Source organism: Xenopus laevis, chromosome 2S, assembly GCF_017654675.1.
Source record: "Xenopus laevis strain J_2021 chromosome 2S, Xenopus_laevis_v10.1, whole genome shotgun sequence".
In the NCBI taxonomy this organism is placed as follows: domain Eukaryota; kingdom Metazoa; phylum Chordata; class Amphibia; order Anura; family Pipidae; genus Xenopus; species Xenopus laevis.
The window spans coordinates 92659612-92674740 of NC_054374.1; the positions used below are offsets into that span (position 1 = coordinate 92659612).

Sequence of the window (15129 nt, forward strand, 5' to 3'; positions counted from 1 at the left end):
CTTACAAATGGTGTAATTGTCTGTGCAGTATAAACTGGAGACAAGCTTCAAGAGGTTAACACTGTGTCTCCTCTCAAAATGTGTCAGTGTTTGCAGAAGAAGACCAAGACCAAAAACGCTCATTGTTAAATGATATGTTTATAACTATATATCCTCTTCTGAATGATTTTACTTTTTCTAGTTGATAAGAATGGAGATGTATGTATTTCCATTCTTCATGAACCTGGTGAAGACAAATATGGCTATGAGAAACCCGAAGAGCGCTGGCTTCCTATCCATACTGTGGAAACCATAATGATCAGTGTAATTTCCATGCTAGCAGACCCTAATGGAGACTCTCCAGCAAATGTGGATGCAGCGGTAAATTCTTTCAATACTTTTATTTTTTTTTTTTTATATATATTTTTTTTTTTACAAGCTGTACATTTAAGATATTGAAAAGGGTTTGTTTGGATCAATGTATAAAACTTTAGTTTACTTGTAGACCCGATACATGAGATGTTTGTGTTTTTATGGTTTTTTTTTCTCATTGTGAGCAATTAGAAACCATATAAGAGCTGGCTAGCTATCTACAGTGGTGCTTGAAAGTTTGTGAACCCTTTAAAAGAAAATTCTATATTTTTATATGAATGTGACCTAAAACATCTGATTTTCAATTGTCCTAAAAGTAGATGAAAGAAAACCTAGTTAAATAAACACACATTTTTTTTTTTATTTTTTTTTTATATTTGGTAAAATGTTTTTATTGGGGGGAAAAAAAAAGAACTAATAACCATCTGCATGTGGCAAAAGTAAGCAAATCCTTGTGATTCTTAATTTAGCGATTAAATCATTTTCTGGTGTTTTTGGTCAATGGCATGACAAGCACACATACAGCACATTTGTGGATGTTTATCATGACTCAAACAAAGGATGTGTCCGAGGACCTCTGAAAAGGAGTTTGCACATAAAGCAAGTCCTGACCTTAAAGGAAAACTTTACCCCCAAAATGAACACTTAAGCAACAGTTTATATCAAATTGAATGACATATTAAAGAATCTTACCAAACTGGAATATATATTTACATAACTATTGCCCTTTTACATCTCTTGCCTTGAACCACTATTTCGTGACTCTTTCTGTGCTGCCTCAGAGATCACCTGACCAGAAATACTACAACACTAACTGTAACAGGAGGAAGCAAAAGGCAGAACTCTGTTAATTGGCTCATGTGACCTTATATGGGGTTTGTATGTGTTCACAGTGAATCGTACGATCTCAGGGGGCGGCCCTTATTTTTTAAAATGGCAATTTTCTATTTATGATTATCCAATGGCACATACTACTAAAAAAGTATATTATGATAATGGTTCATTTACATGAAGCAGGGTTTTACACACTTTTAATAGAGACCTACATTGTTTGGGGGGTATAGTTTTCCTTTAATCCAATTAAACCAATTGTGGAAAAACCTAAAGCGCATGGTTCATGTGCGGAAACCCACCAACATACAAGAACTGAAGCTGTTCTGTATGGAGCAATGGGCTAAAATTCCCCTGAGTCGATGTGCAGGACTGATCAATAGTTAACGTAAACATTTAGTTGCAGTTATTGCTACATAAGAGGCTCACATCAAATACCGAGTGAAAGTAAGTGAATACCGATTCACTTAATTTTGCCACACAGAAATGCTATTGGATCTTTATTTTCCCCCTCAAATACATGACCAGATTACATTTTTGTTTCATTTGTTTAACTAGGTTTACTTGAAAATCATATGTTTTGGGTCACATTAATATAGATATAGAAAATTCTAAAGGGTTCACAAACTTTCAAGCACCACTGTACAGTTGACACACTAATCCTATTTTTGCCTGAAAAGTGCTTTTTCTGTTCATAAAAATGGATCTACTGCATTCTCTGATGCACTCATGATGCTTCATGTTATCTGAACATTTCCTATTCTGTAGCGCACAACTGATAACTAGTTAAGTAATGTTACATGAAGTACAATTTATAGCCTTTTTTACTGCATCGGATCCCAAGCAAACAATTATGCATGATTTGTAAGTTTTATAAAAGGGGACATACTCAAATGAACAAATCTTACTTAACATATTAAAGATAATTGTGGCATTGGATCCTTGCTTCATGATTTACATATGTTCTTGTACAAGCTTTAGTTCATTTGAGAATTATCTGCATGTTTGAAAAGGCAGAGCCAGGGGTGGTGGTTGACGTTTTCATTTGGGGGTGCTACCATTAGGTGGCTTATAAGAGACCTTATATTTGTATAATTAAAGTGAAATTAAGAGTATATCCAGATATCCAGGTAGAGCTGTTTTGCAAGATTGCTTTGAAATTATTCCAATTTACATTTAGCAAGACAACCTGCTGGTGGTGTCTTACTGTGGGTTTGCAGGGACTGAACTTCCTGCAAAAAACCAACCCAATGCATGATAGTGTGAAGTACAGTCAAAAACTGCCAGTGTCATAACTAAGATGTTACTGAGCCTTTACAGCAAATTCAGTTTAGGTCCCCAAAACTTTGGTAAGTTGACCTATTCTACCAAGATATATTTTTAAAAATGCTCATTAATTAGGACCTTAATGGGGCCCCTTTGTAACTTCCCAGTGTGTTTCCTCTTAAATACTGTGAAAAGTGATGCCTTCTGAAATCAGAAGGTATTTACTTGTCTCCTGCCATACACACAGCACTGCCTAGATACCAAAAATGAGAATATTGATTCTCTCATAAGGCATCATTGGCGGAGATATGCAAATCACTCCTTTGTGTCCCTTCGGCCAACTATGCATCCAGAACCGCTGGTTTATAGCACAGATACAGCCTAATTGTTCAGACCGCCTGCAAGTTTGGATATATGGCTCTGAACCAGATTTGGTTCCCCATTCTCCTAAATACTGCAAATCCATCAAACACTTAAAGGGAAGGAAACCTAGTTGGCTCAAAACCCCCCCCCCCCCCGGCCTACCCGTCCCACTAACTTGTTACTTACCCTTCTGCGCAGGTCCAGTCCAGGGAGTTCACAGACGACCTCTTCTTCCACACGATCTTCTTCCTGCTTTGACCGGCGCATGCGCAGTAGGAGCATTTCGCCAGTATGATCTACTGCGCATGCGCCAAAAGTACTTTGTGACTTTTGGCGCATGCGCAATAGATGCGTACCGGCGAAATGCTCCTACTGCGCATGCGCCAAAACTCCGTTCAAAGCAGGACCACGCGGAAGAAGATGTCGTCTGTGAACTCCCTGGACTGGACCGAAGGGTAAGTAACAAGTTAGGGACATTTGCCCTGCGGGACGGGTAGGCCAGGGGGGAGGAGGGAGGGTGGGCAACACACGGGAGGGGGGGGGAGGGTTTTTGCGCCAACTAGGTTTCCTTCTGTGGAGATGTGAATGGTACAGCTTCAAATTGTATATAATATGTACTAAAATCTGTCACACTGGTTTTAATGCAAGTGTTCACATGGACTGACAGACCTATGCTGGGTGAATGGTATTCCTTTCTGTTACTTTTCCTTTTCTCCATTAGGCTGGCCACCTAATGCACTTTCCTTTCTCTACTCTAAATCTGACAGCACCTGTGAACCATGCATGTAATTAACTAGCTTGTGTTAAAAAAACCTAACTGCTATTGTGTTACATTTAAATGTGTAAGATAAATGCTACAATGTACACATATGCATTGGAAATGTAATTTGTGGTAACTATATTGTGAAGGATTTTAAAATACAGCATGATTGCAAATGCAGCTTTGAAGTTAAAAGTTTTACCTGTGATACAGCCTGGTGTGGTGGCTTGCACCTCTTAAGAGGCAGGCCAGCAGCACTTACTGGAATTTAAAGGGAATGCTGCAGTGCATGTTGGGAGTTCTGACTCCTATAAAAGGCTGGAGTGATTAGAAAGCAGGGGAGTCATTTGTAAAGCACAAGTTGGAAGTGCTGGCTTAAACAAGTGGTGCTGTATGATGCAGAAATCATTTTTTTTATGTGTAACAGTCTGCTTTGCAAGTTTTTGAACTGTTAACAAAAAGTTTCTTATTGTTTTTTATGGAGGTCTGGAAAGTTAAATAAACCTCTGATTTTTTTTTCATCAAGAAGAGTATTTTTCTTTGAGAAAATGTCCCCATGCCTCACATATGGTGTCAGAAGTGGGATGGTTAATGAAGAGTATTGCTCCAAATACATCAACTTAAAATTAGAGGAATTATGTACAAGACCCGTACCTGGCGTACTGTAGCAGGCAAAGAAGCTGTGAGCCAAGGTGCCAGACCTAAAGTAAAGCAGACTAAAATGGCAAGTGGATCTGAAAAAGAAGTGGAACTAGAGGGCGCGGTTCCAAGGAAAAGTAAAACCACTATTTCTGGTGCCACAGAAAAGATTGATCCTGCACTTCCAGAAAAGACTTTATCCGAGAGTATTACTGAGTTGATGAAATGGCTGACAGTGCAGCAAGCTGAAGCTGAGAGGAGACATCATGAGGAAACAATGATGTATCGGACTGAATTGCACAAACAGGATGGACGCTGGAAAGATCTGATCCAGATGCTGAGACCAGAGCAACCTGTAGTCCCTCCTCGACAAGTAGCAGTGTCTCCTTGGAAAGACCCAAAGCTAACAAAAATGACTCAAGAAGATGACATTGAGGCCTACCTTACACAACATTTGAGAGGGTAGCACTTGCTTGTATGTGGCCAAAGGAACATTGGGTAGTAAGGCTTGCTCCATACCTTACAGGCCAAGCCCAAATGGCCTACAGTAATATGGAGATCCATGAAGCAGCACAATATGATCGGGTGAAAGAGGCAATCCTAAGACGTTATAATATTAGTGAGGAGACTTACAGGCAGAGATTCCGTCAGTTAAAATACTCTGCTGCTGATAGTCCAAGGGAAGTCTTCACTCGTCTCACAGACCTGTATATAAAATGGATGAAGCCAGAACTGAAGACCCATCAACAAATTACAGAGACAATTGTAATGGAACAATTTGTTAAAATTTTGCCAGAGGATGTCGGTTCATGGGTGCAGAAACACAGACCAAAAACTGCTGAGAAAGCTATTTCATTGTCTGAGGACTACCTACTTGCCAAGAAAGATGCTGGTAGACATACCAGGAGGTTCCAGCAGCCACAAGTGCAAAGTGAAATAGCAAAGCAGGAATCTAAGGCACCAGCAAAATCTGATTTAATGGGAATGGTTTGCTTTGAATGCCAAAAAAGAGGACACATAGCCAAGTTCTGTCCCAAGAAGATTAAAAGGGCTTCAACTCACTCCTCTTTTTGTGGTTACAGTGACTACACCATGCCGGCACTACTTAATGGACACCCTGTAAATGCCTTGTTGGATACTGGAAGTAAACTCAGCTTGGTAAAGGCTGATTTGGTCACTCAAAAGAAAGTGTTTCCAAAGATTCCAATCACTTGTGTGCATGGTGACACAAAAACCTACCCAAGGTCACACATTGATTTACAAGTTCAGGAAAAGATCTTCACAGTAGAAGCTGCTGTTATTCCAAATCTTCAAGTTCCAGTTATACTTGGGAGAACCGCTCCTGGGTTTGATGACTTATTGAAAGGTGAAGAACAACTCTGTGCTGTGACAACCAGATCACAAGAGAAAAAGGAAGAAGATCCCAACGATGCCTTGGGACATATTTTTCCTTTTCATGAGGATATTGTGGTATCACCCTCCCCAAAGAGACAGACTCTCCCAGCACAGCAAGTTAATGTCCATAGGAAGAAACTTGTGATGAATCCTGCCAAGGATACAGGTGACTATATAAGTATCGGACTATGGGACACTGATATTGCTTTAGAACAAAAACAAGATGATGGTTTAAAATCTTTATATCAGCAGGGTTTAAAGAACTGTAAACCAAATGAAAAGGGACTTGTGCCACCCTATTATCTAGTCCAAGATGAAAAACTGTATAGGGTATGTGTTCACCCCAAGACAGGAGAACGTGTAGAACAGTTGGTGGTACCTAAAAAATTTACAGAGCAAATAGTGAGTTTGGCTCATAATATTCCCATAGCTGGTCATTTAGGTTACAAGAAAACCTTAGCTAGAATCCTTTATCGGTTCTACTGGCCAGGGGTATATGACCATGTTATAGCTCATTGCCGTTCTTGTCCAGAATGCCAGTACACTGCTTCTGTACCCCCTAAAGCTACCTTGGTACCACTACCCATAATTGATGAGCCATTTAATACTGTTGCCATGGATATAATTGGTCCATTGGAGAAAAGCTCAAAAGGTAACCGGTTTATTCTTACAATAGTGGATTACTGCACAAGGTATCCTGAGGCAATACCAATGAGAACAGTTACAGCTAAAAGGGTTGCTGAAGAGATTTTGAATGTGTTTAGTAGAGTTGGGCTACCAAAACATATCCTTACTGATCAAGGTAGCAATTTTACATCTACCTTACTGTCAGAAGTGTACCAACTTTTGGGTATTAAGCCACTTAGAACAACCCCATACCACCCACAAACAGATGGCCTTGTAGAAAGGTATAATCAGACTTTAAAGAAAATGCTTAAGAAATTTGTGCATAATGATCCAAAACAATGGGATAAATGGTTGCCATTTCTATTATTTGCATATCGAGAAGTGCCACAAGAGTCAACTGGTTTTAGTCCCTTTGAACTCTTATATGGTAGACGTCCCAGAGGTCTTCTAGATGTTATAAAAGAAGTGTGGGAAGATAAATCTGGTCATCAGAAAAATGTTATTGAGTATGTGTTACAAATGAGAGAGAGGTTGCAGATCTTGGTAAAAGTAGCACATGAAAATGTTGAGAAGGCACAAACAAATCAGAAAAAATGGTATAATCAGCATGCCAGGAATAAGACCATTAGAGTTGGTGATCAAGTCTTACTCCTGCTTCCTAGCTGTGAGAATAAACTATTGGCTAAGTGGCAAGGTCCATATAAGGTCCTTCGTCAAACTGGTCCTGTTGACTTTGAAATTGAAACTCCAGGTAAAAAATCAACCAGTAAAGTATATCATGTAAATCTACTAAAGCGTTGGTTTGAACCTAAAACCAAAACTAAGAACAATATTGCCTACAATATTGTCTCAGAGTCTACAGAGGATATGTCTGAACAGATTTATAATCTGTTAAAGAGTCAGACTGAGTGGAGGGATGTGCAAATTAACCCTGAGTTAACTAAAGAACAACAGGGAGACTTAAAAGAATTGATTAAGTCATACGCTGATGTGTTTATGAGTAAACCTGGACTTGTGTCCCTAGTATCCCATCAGATAGATACTGGGACTCATGCTCCAATTAGACAAAAGCCATATCGAATGCCTGAACAATTTAAGAAAACAGCGGAAAAGGAAGTTACAGAGATGCTAAAATTGGGGGTTATTGAACCATCCAAAAGTCCTTGGTGTTCCCCAGTAGTGATGGTTGGGAAAAAAGATGGAACGACAAGATTTTGCATTGACTTCCGTAAAATTAATGCAATCTCCACTTTTGATAGTTACCCAATGCCACGCATAGATGATCTCATTGATCAGCTAGGTGGAGCAGTGTTCATATCTACCTTAGATCTATCCAAAGGGTATTGGCAGATCCCTCTAGATGTCAAATCTAAGGAGAAAACTGCTTTTATAGTGCCTAGTGGGTTGTATCAATTTAAAACAATGCCGTTTGGACTACATGGTGCGCCAGCCACTTTCCAAAGGGCTATGGACATACTCCTACGGGAGCATGTAGGGTACAGCGCTGCTTATTTGGATGATGATGTGATCTACAGTCATTCATGGGTAGATCATTTAGATCACTTGAGGAAAGTAATTGCCCAAATAAAGCAGGCAGGTTTTACCATTAACCCAAAAAAATGTTCAATGGGTTTTTACGAAACCAAGTATCTTGGATTTATTTTGGGTAACGGTAAAGTAAAACCAGAAGTCACAAAAGTCCACGCTATTCAGGCTGCCAATATTCCAGCTACAAAGAAAGAAGTCAGGTCATTTCTTGGGCTTGCAGGATACTATCGGCGCTTTATACCTGAATTTTCTGCCATAGTTGCCCCATTGACTGACTTAACTAAAAAGAACAAGCGAGAGAATGTTACATGGTCAATAGAATGTGAACATGCTTTTCATAAAATAAAAAATTGTCTGTGTAAGGAACCAGTTTTACAGAGCCCAAATTTTGAAAAACCATTTATTGTACAAACTGATGCGTCAGAGGTAGGACTGGGTGCAGTCCTTAGTCAAGAGCTAGATGGTGAGGAACACCCTATCCTTTTCATAAGTCGAAAACTGTTCCCTCGTGAACAGAGATACTCAACTATTGAAAAAGAAGGACTTGCAATCAAATGGGCTTTAGAAGCCTTACGCTACTATTTACTAGGGAGAGAGTTCACTTTAATTACAGATCATCATCCTCTAACTTGGATAAATACTATGAAAGACAAAAATGCTAGAATCACTAGATGGTATCTTGCATTACAACCATTTAAGTTTGAGATTGGTCATCGGTCAGGGAAGAAGCACCTGAATGCTGACCATTTGTCCAGATATGGTGCTGAGGTAATGTTTGCGGAAGGACAAGCTTCCTTTTAAGGAGGGAGGAATGTGGAGATGTGAATGGTACAGCTTCAAATTGTATATAATATGTACTAAAATCTGTCACACTGGTTTTAATGCAAGTGTTCACATGGACTGACAGACCTATGCTGGGTGAATGGTATTCCTTTCTGTTACTTTTCCTTTTCTCCATTAGGCTGGCCACCTAATGCACTTTCCTTTCTCTACTCTAAATCTGACAGCACCTGTGAACCATGCATGTAATTAACTAGCTTGTGTTAAAAAAACCTAACTGCTATTGTGTTACATTTAAATGTGTAAGATAAATGCTACAATGTACACATATGCATAGGAAATGTAATTTGTGGTAACTATACTGTGAAGGATTTTAAAATACAGCATGATTGCAAATGCAGCTTTGAAGTTAAAAGTTTTACCTGTGATACAGCCTGGTGTGGTGGCTTGCACCTCTTAAGAGGCAGGCCAGCAGCACTTCCTGGAATTTAAAGGGAATGCTGCAGTGCATGTTGGGAGTTCTGACTCCTATAAAAGGCTGGAGTGATTAGAAAGCAGGGGAGTCATTTGTAAAGCACAAGTTGGAAGTGCTGGCTTAAACAAGTGGTGCTGTATGATGCAGAAATCATTTTTTTTATGTGTAACAGTCTGCTTTGCAAGTTTTTGAACTGTTAACAAAAAGTTTCTTATTGTTTTTTATGGAGGCCTGGAAAGTTAAATAAACCTCTGATTTTTTTTTCATCAAGAAGAGTATTTTTCTTTGAGAAAATGTCCCCATGCCTCACACCTTCCACTTAAGGTGAAGATGCACAGAGCTATTCGTAGCAGCTACTTGTCTTTGAGGAAGGGGGCAATAGGTATTTCACCTAAAAGTTTGAGTAGGCAGGAGAAGGAGCAGATGAGGGTAACTCAGAGGCAGCTAAAGAGCTATGTGCAGTTAACTGGTTCCTTTCTCTTTTCTGGCAAAAGCTTTGTAAAAAGAGTGCAGAAAATGTAAAGTTTGGTGATACCTTTTATTGGCTAACTGAATAAGTAACAATTGCACACTTTTACAGCACACAGGCCCCTTCTTAAGGCAAAATACAAATGAAAGGCTGGAAAGGCACATCATATATATACTGTTAGATCATTGAAAAAGGGTTTATGGGCAATAAATTAGAAAGTTACAGATAGTTAACTTGTAGATATAATAAAAGTAATTAGGGTGGGTTATAAATAGTCCAGGGGTCTGGATTCAGTCAGGACAACCCACCCTAATTACTTTTATTATCTCTACAAGTTAACTCTGTCTATCTAAACTTTCTAATTTATTGCCCATAAACCCTTTTTCAATGATCTAACAGTATATATATGATGTGCCTTTCATTTGTATTTTGCCTGAAGAAGGGGCCTGTGTGCCCTGAAAGCTTGCAATTGTTACTTATTCAGTTAGCCAATAAAAGGTATCACCAAACTTTACATTTTCTGCATTTTTGTAGAAAGAGTGGCAGCCCAATGAAACTTCTCCCCCTAACTCTGTACAACTAACTGCATGCTGAAAGGCAGGGGGATTGAGTGTTGTTTAGTAAAGGGAGAGGGGGATGTTGCACAGTGGAACAAACCAGACAGTTGGTAGGAAGCAAGAGTGAAATTGAAAGCATCATCGTCTCTGCACAGCATGTGATTGCTCTCCTTCTGATGTCACATGCATGTGCACAAGTGGGTGTAGATAGTGACATTCCCAAGTCACATCGTATCAAGAGAGTCACAGAGGTATCCAGTTCCCTCCAAGCAAATGCCTAATGCTGTCCCTGCTGTTTGTACTTTAGACATTCATTCTGTGCTGCACTGTTATGGAAGCCTCCATGCCAAATTTAAAACATAGTTCCTGAACTGATCCGTAAATAAAATTGTCCTAAAATGTTTCTTGCAGTACACATTTTTAGAAAAAAAGTTTAAAATGACTACAATCCCTTTAATTGAATGCATTCTGTATTTTATATGTACAGAAAGAGTGGCGAGAAGACCGTAATGGAGAATTCAAAAGAAAAGTTGCCCGCTGTGTAAGAAAAAGCCAAGAAACTGCTTTTGAGTGACATTTAACCAGCATCTAGTAGCTTCACAATTTCAGGGTAAGATTTTGTGACTACCCCATCTCATGTAAACAAGTCATACATTTAATTTGTCTTATATGTTTAATATTCAGTGACAGCTGCGTTCTCTTGAAGGTCCCCAATAAGCTTTTTAATTTTAGTACACCAAGTTAGTATTCATGGTCTTTGAGGAATGTTGACACCAAAAAGTGAATTTTCCATTATAAAGTAGGACATTTGTTGCCAAGAAATTAATATGAAAAAGTTTGGGAGCCCCTCTTAATTATTTGCAGTTTTGTTAACCATTGGCTAAGCTTTTCAAGTAGCAACTTCCTTTTAATATATAGCATGCCTTATGCCTACAGAAAATATGCATCATAACAAAATTACAGGTGCATAAATTTGGGCACCCCAACAAAATTACAGGTGCATAAATTTGGGCACCCCAACAGAGATATTACATCAATACTTGGTTGAGCCTCTAGACACCACCTATAGCCTTTGATGAGTGTCTGGATTCTGAATGGCAGTATTTTTGACCATTCGTCCATACAAAATCTCTCCAGTTCGGTTAAATTTGATGGCTGCCGATATATCGATGACATTCAAGTTTGTGGACTGTGACAACCATTCTAAAATATTGTACATTTCTGTTCTTCGTAAATGCCTTTCCTGCATAACTGCAACTTTGTGACTGATGCTTTAACATTATCCTGAAGAATTTGTTGATATTGGGTTGAATTCATCCGACCCTTGACTTTAACAAGAGCGCCAGTCCCTGAACTAGCCACACAGCCCCACAGCATGATGGGACCTCCACCAAATCAGTAGGTAGCAGGGTTTTTTTTTCTTGGAATGCGGTGTTCTTCTTCCACTGTGCAAAGTGCTTTTTGTTATGACCAAATAACTCCATTTTTGTTTAAGTCCAAATTTTGTTCCAAAATGACTGTGGATTGTCTAAATGAGCTTTTGCATAAAACAAGCGACTCTGTTTGTGGCGTGAGTGCAGAAATGGCTTCTTTCTCATCACTCTGCCATACAGATGTTCTATGTGCAAATTGCGCTAAATTGTAGAACGATGTACAGATACACCATCTGCAGCAGGTCTTTGGAGGTGACCTTTGGGTTGTCTGTAACCATTCTCACAATCCTCCGCATATGCCGCTCCTGTATTTTCTTGGCCTGCCAGACCTGGGTTTTACAGCAACTGTGCCAGTTGAAACTGACCGTTTAAACCTCTGAGAGCTTTTTGTAGCCTCCCCCTAAAGCATGATAATGAACAGTCTTTGTTTCAGATCTTTTTAGAGTTGCTTTGAGGATCCCATGCTGTCACTCATCAGAGGAAAGTCAAATAGAAGCACAACTTGTAATTGGCCACCTTAAATATCTTGACACACCTGTCTATGAAGTTTAAGATTTAACGAGCTAATCCAACCAATTTGGTGTTGCCAGTAATCCATTTTGAGCATTCAAATTAGCAAAATTACAAGGGTACCCAAATTTTTGCACAGCCAGATTTAATTTCATACAACTGAATACCGCTTCACTAAAAACCTTTGATCAGAAAACACCCCAGTACTCAGGTGTTCCTGGGAAATGAGACATACCACTGTTATCTCCTTTTTTTGAAAGTGGAGTAAACTATTATGCAGGCTGAGAGGGGTTCCCTAACTTTTTCATATGACTGTAGTCTTAGTAGGTTCTGGCTCAACAGATGCAATGTAAAAACATCAAATTTTTTCACTTTTGATCACTCAATGGATATACAGGTAACTGGAATAAAACTCTATCTGCAAGAAGGTTGTGTTCTTTCTGTTAGTCTGGATGCTCTGGGTTCCATCCACACTTCAAAAATATACTGGCAGGTAAATTTGTTCCTGAAAGAATTGACTGACAACACTTGAATTCCAGAAGAACATACCTACTACATTCTAATTATATAAACAACTGAAGTAGATAAATGCATGTTCTGTCTACATGTAGGACCATAGATTGGCTTTTATTGCACATGACCTTATGTTGCACTTAAATGGTGGATGTGGGTTTATTTGTTAACGCTAAAACGGAGTACTGTTTCTTTGTGACAATTGATGAGGGTGTGTGGGGGGGGGTACTTGGGTTGTTCCTTCTATTGTTTGTATATTACTGGTTATTTTTATTTTTCAGGTCTCCATTTGAGAAACAAGGCACTGTTTTTCCTGCACTCTACCCACCTTTTGCTGGACCTTTTGTTGTAATAAGTTGGCAAACACTGGCTGGCACTGGGTTGCAATAAAACATGCCAGTTACCAATGCTGACAAGAGCCTAACAAGTGCCAACTTAAAGGTGATCTCGCATTTCAAAATCGAATGAACTGCTTTAAACTTCAGGAAGAATTGTACAGACCTGTACATAGCACAACATGATCCGGATAATATATATACTGTTCATGTACATCCATAAATACACATTGTACCAAATAATGATTTCTTGTTGTTTAGGGTAAAATTTATGTAAAAAGTGGTGGGAATGCAAATAGGGAAGATAAAATATGAAGGAGGGAAGGGAGTGGTTTGCAGGTGTAATTTTCCTGTCTTCTCTCCAGCAGTCTTTAGAGAAAAAAACACAAATATCATGAGATTGAAATCTGTTAAATTGAATGCTTCTAGTGTCTTTTTCATGACAGGAGCTCTTGGGATCTTTTGAATCTTCCTTCTGGCCACTGTCCTCTCTATGCAGAAAAGGCCACGTTGTTGTGTCAGTGGGCAATACTGCATTGACTTGTCTTTTATTTAGCTCCAAGAAGTTTTAGAAATACAGTTTGAGGAGCCTGTCACCCTTGTATGTTGGGGTTTAATCACAGGTGGGATATGCAATTACAATAAAACAACTTGTTAGCACTGCATAGTGAACAAAGTACTATAAATAGACATGTGTTTCTAACTATATATATATATATATATATATATATATATATATATATATATATATATATATATATATATATATATATATATATATATATATATATATATATATATATATATATATATATATATATATATATATATATATATATATATATATATATATATATATATAGGTTGCATAATGTCTACACTTTCTATTTTGTTTGGTCACTGCAGGAATTTGGTTACCTTTTAAGTGATCAGCCACATATAACCCCTAAGGGGAGGAAACTCTGGTAATTAAACTCCTGAAGTGCCTTATTGCACCCTAATAAATCCTCAAAATCCTCTCAGGTCATGTGTGAAACTTGACTCCCAAAGGTGGATATGTCTAAACCTGTGTGCTGCTCAGCCTGGCTGTAGCAAATGCTTACTTGCTACCACGAGCACCCAAAACCCTGCTGCTTTAAAGAACTGACCAGTGTACTTTAGTGATTGCATTTCCTCTACAATCTTCTTCTTGGCTGCCTGGTATGAAACTGAAAAAGGAAAGCATGCATAGGTATTGGTTTCTCAAAGTATCTTCAAGATTTGACACAATTCTGTTCCAGTCTCTTTTTAACCTTCTGTATCCAAAAGTTTTTTTTTTTTCTGGTTTTTGTTCACTTCCTTACATTATTGTCATCCTTCTTTTACCTTTTTATCGTCCTATTGCAGTTTTTCCTCACCTAATGTACAAAGAGAAAATTGCGATGTATATTTTCATGTAATTTGATTTTGGAATTCTGTCACCTTATGTAGTGCGTTCTTCCAAAATATAATTTTTTTTCCAATAGAATGCCTACTGTCTTAACATAAATACAGAATTGTGGAACAAAAGTAAATGGGCAGTTTTGACAATTATTTACAGGTACGTGACAGGTTAAACTGCAATTAAAGGGAAAAGCTTGGTGAACTCTACACAGAAATGCATCAAAGAGAATGTGAGCGTAACTTTTAGTGTAAAGCGGAAGCATTAATTTCATTCAATGCAAAGTGTAGATGTCAATATAGGTTACTAGAACATGTGAAAAAATCAGGGATAAATTTAGAGAATCCATCTAGAAATAGTGATCTGCTAACCTTATGTCAAGTGCCTTGATAACATGGGTTTCTGTTGGCAATTGCTTTTAACACATTACAATGCTCTCAAGTCCATTACCAAGACCCTGATAAAGGAAAATGCATTTGTACAACTAGAACTGGGCTGTCCTGCCATGAGACAGTACAAGCTCTATTCATTAAAGGGGAACTATTGGGAAAATGGATATTTAATATAAGCTTCATCATACTATATAATAAGAACCTTTCTAAATACATTCAATTAAACATTCTCTACCGTTCCTAATATAATCAAGTTTATGTTCACTATCCCTCTCTCAGCACCTGTTTCTCTTCATTCTGTCTTCATGCAGCAGTTGGGTGTCAGATATTCATTGACTGTTAGATCCAATATACTGTATCTTATGGGGGGGGGGGTGTTTCCTTTCCTTGTAGATGTATTAGAGCTCACTCAAATAACTGATTCCAGTACAAACAAAATAAATGCCTTTTGCACAAATTATGCAT

At 38.3% G+C, this 15129-nt stretch overlaps 1 protein-coding gene across 2 annotated transcripts in view; it reads left to right on the forward strand.

Moving 5' to 3' along the window:
- Positions 1 to 14356, forward strand: part of ube2g1.S (ubiquitin conjugating enzyme E2 G1 S homeolog) — a 31910-nt gene extending 17554 nt beyond the window's left edge. The window contains 4 exon segments of one of the 2 annotated variants that reach the window (NM_001087337.1): positions 182 to 360; positions 10549 to 10671; positions 12799 to 13581; positions 13716 to 14356. In NM_001087337.1, coding sequence (NP_001080806.1) covers positions 182 to 360; positions 10549 to 10635 — 266 coding nt within the window. In that variant the 3' untranslated portion in view covers positions 10636 to 10671; positions 12799 to 13581; positions 13716 to 14356. 2 annotated transcript variants of the gene reach the window in all.
- The last annotated feature ends 773 nt before the right edge of the window (positions 14357 to 15129 follow it).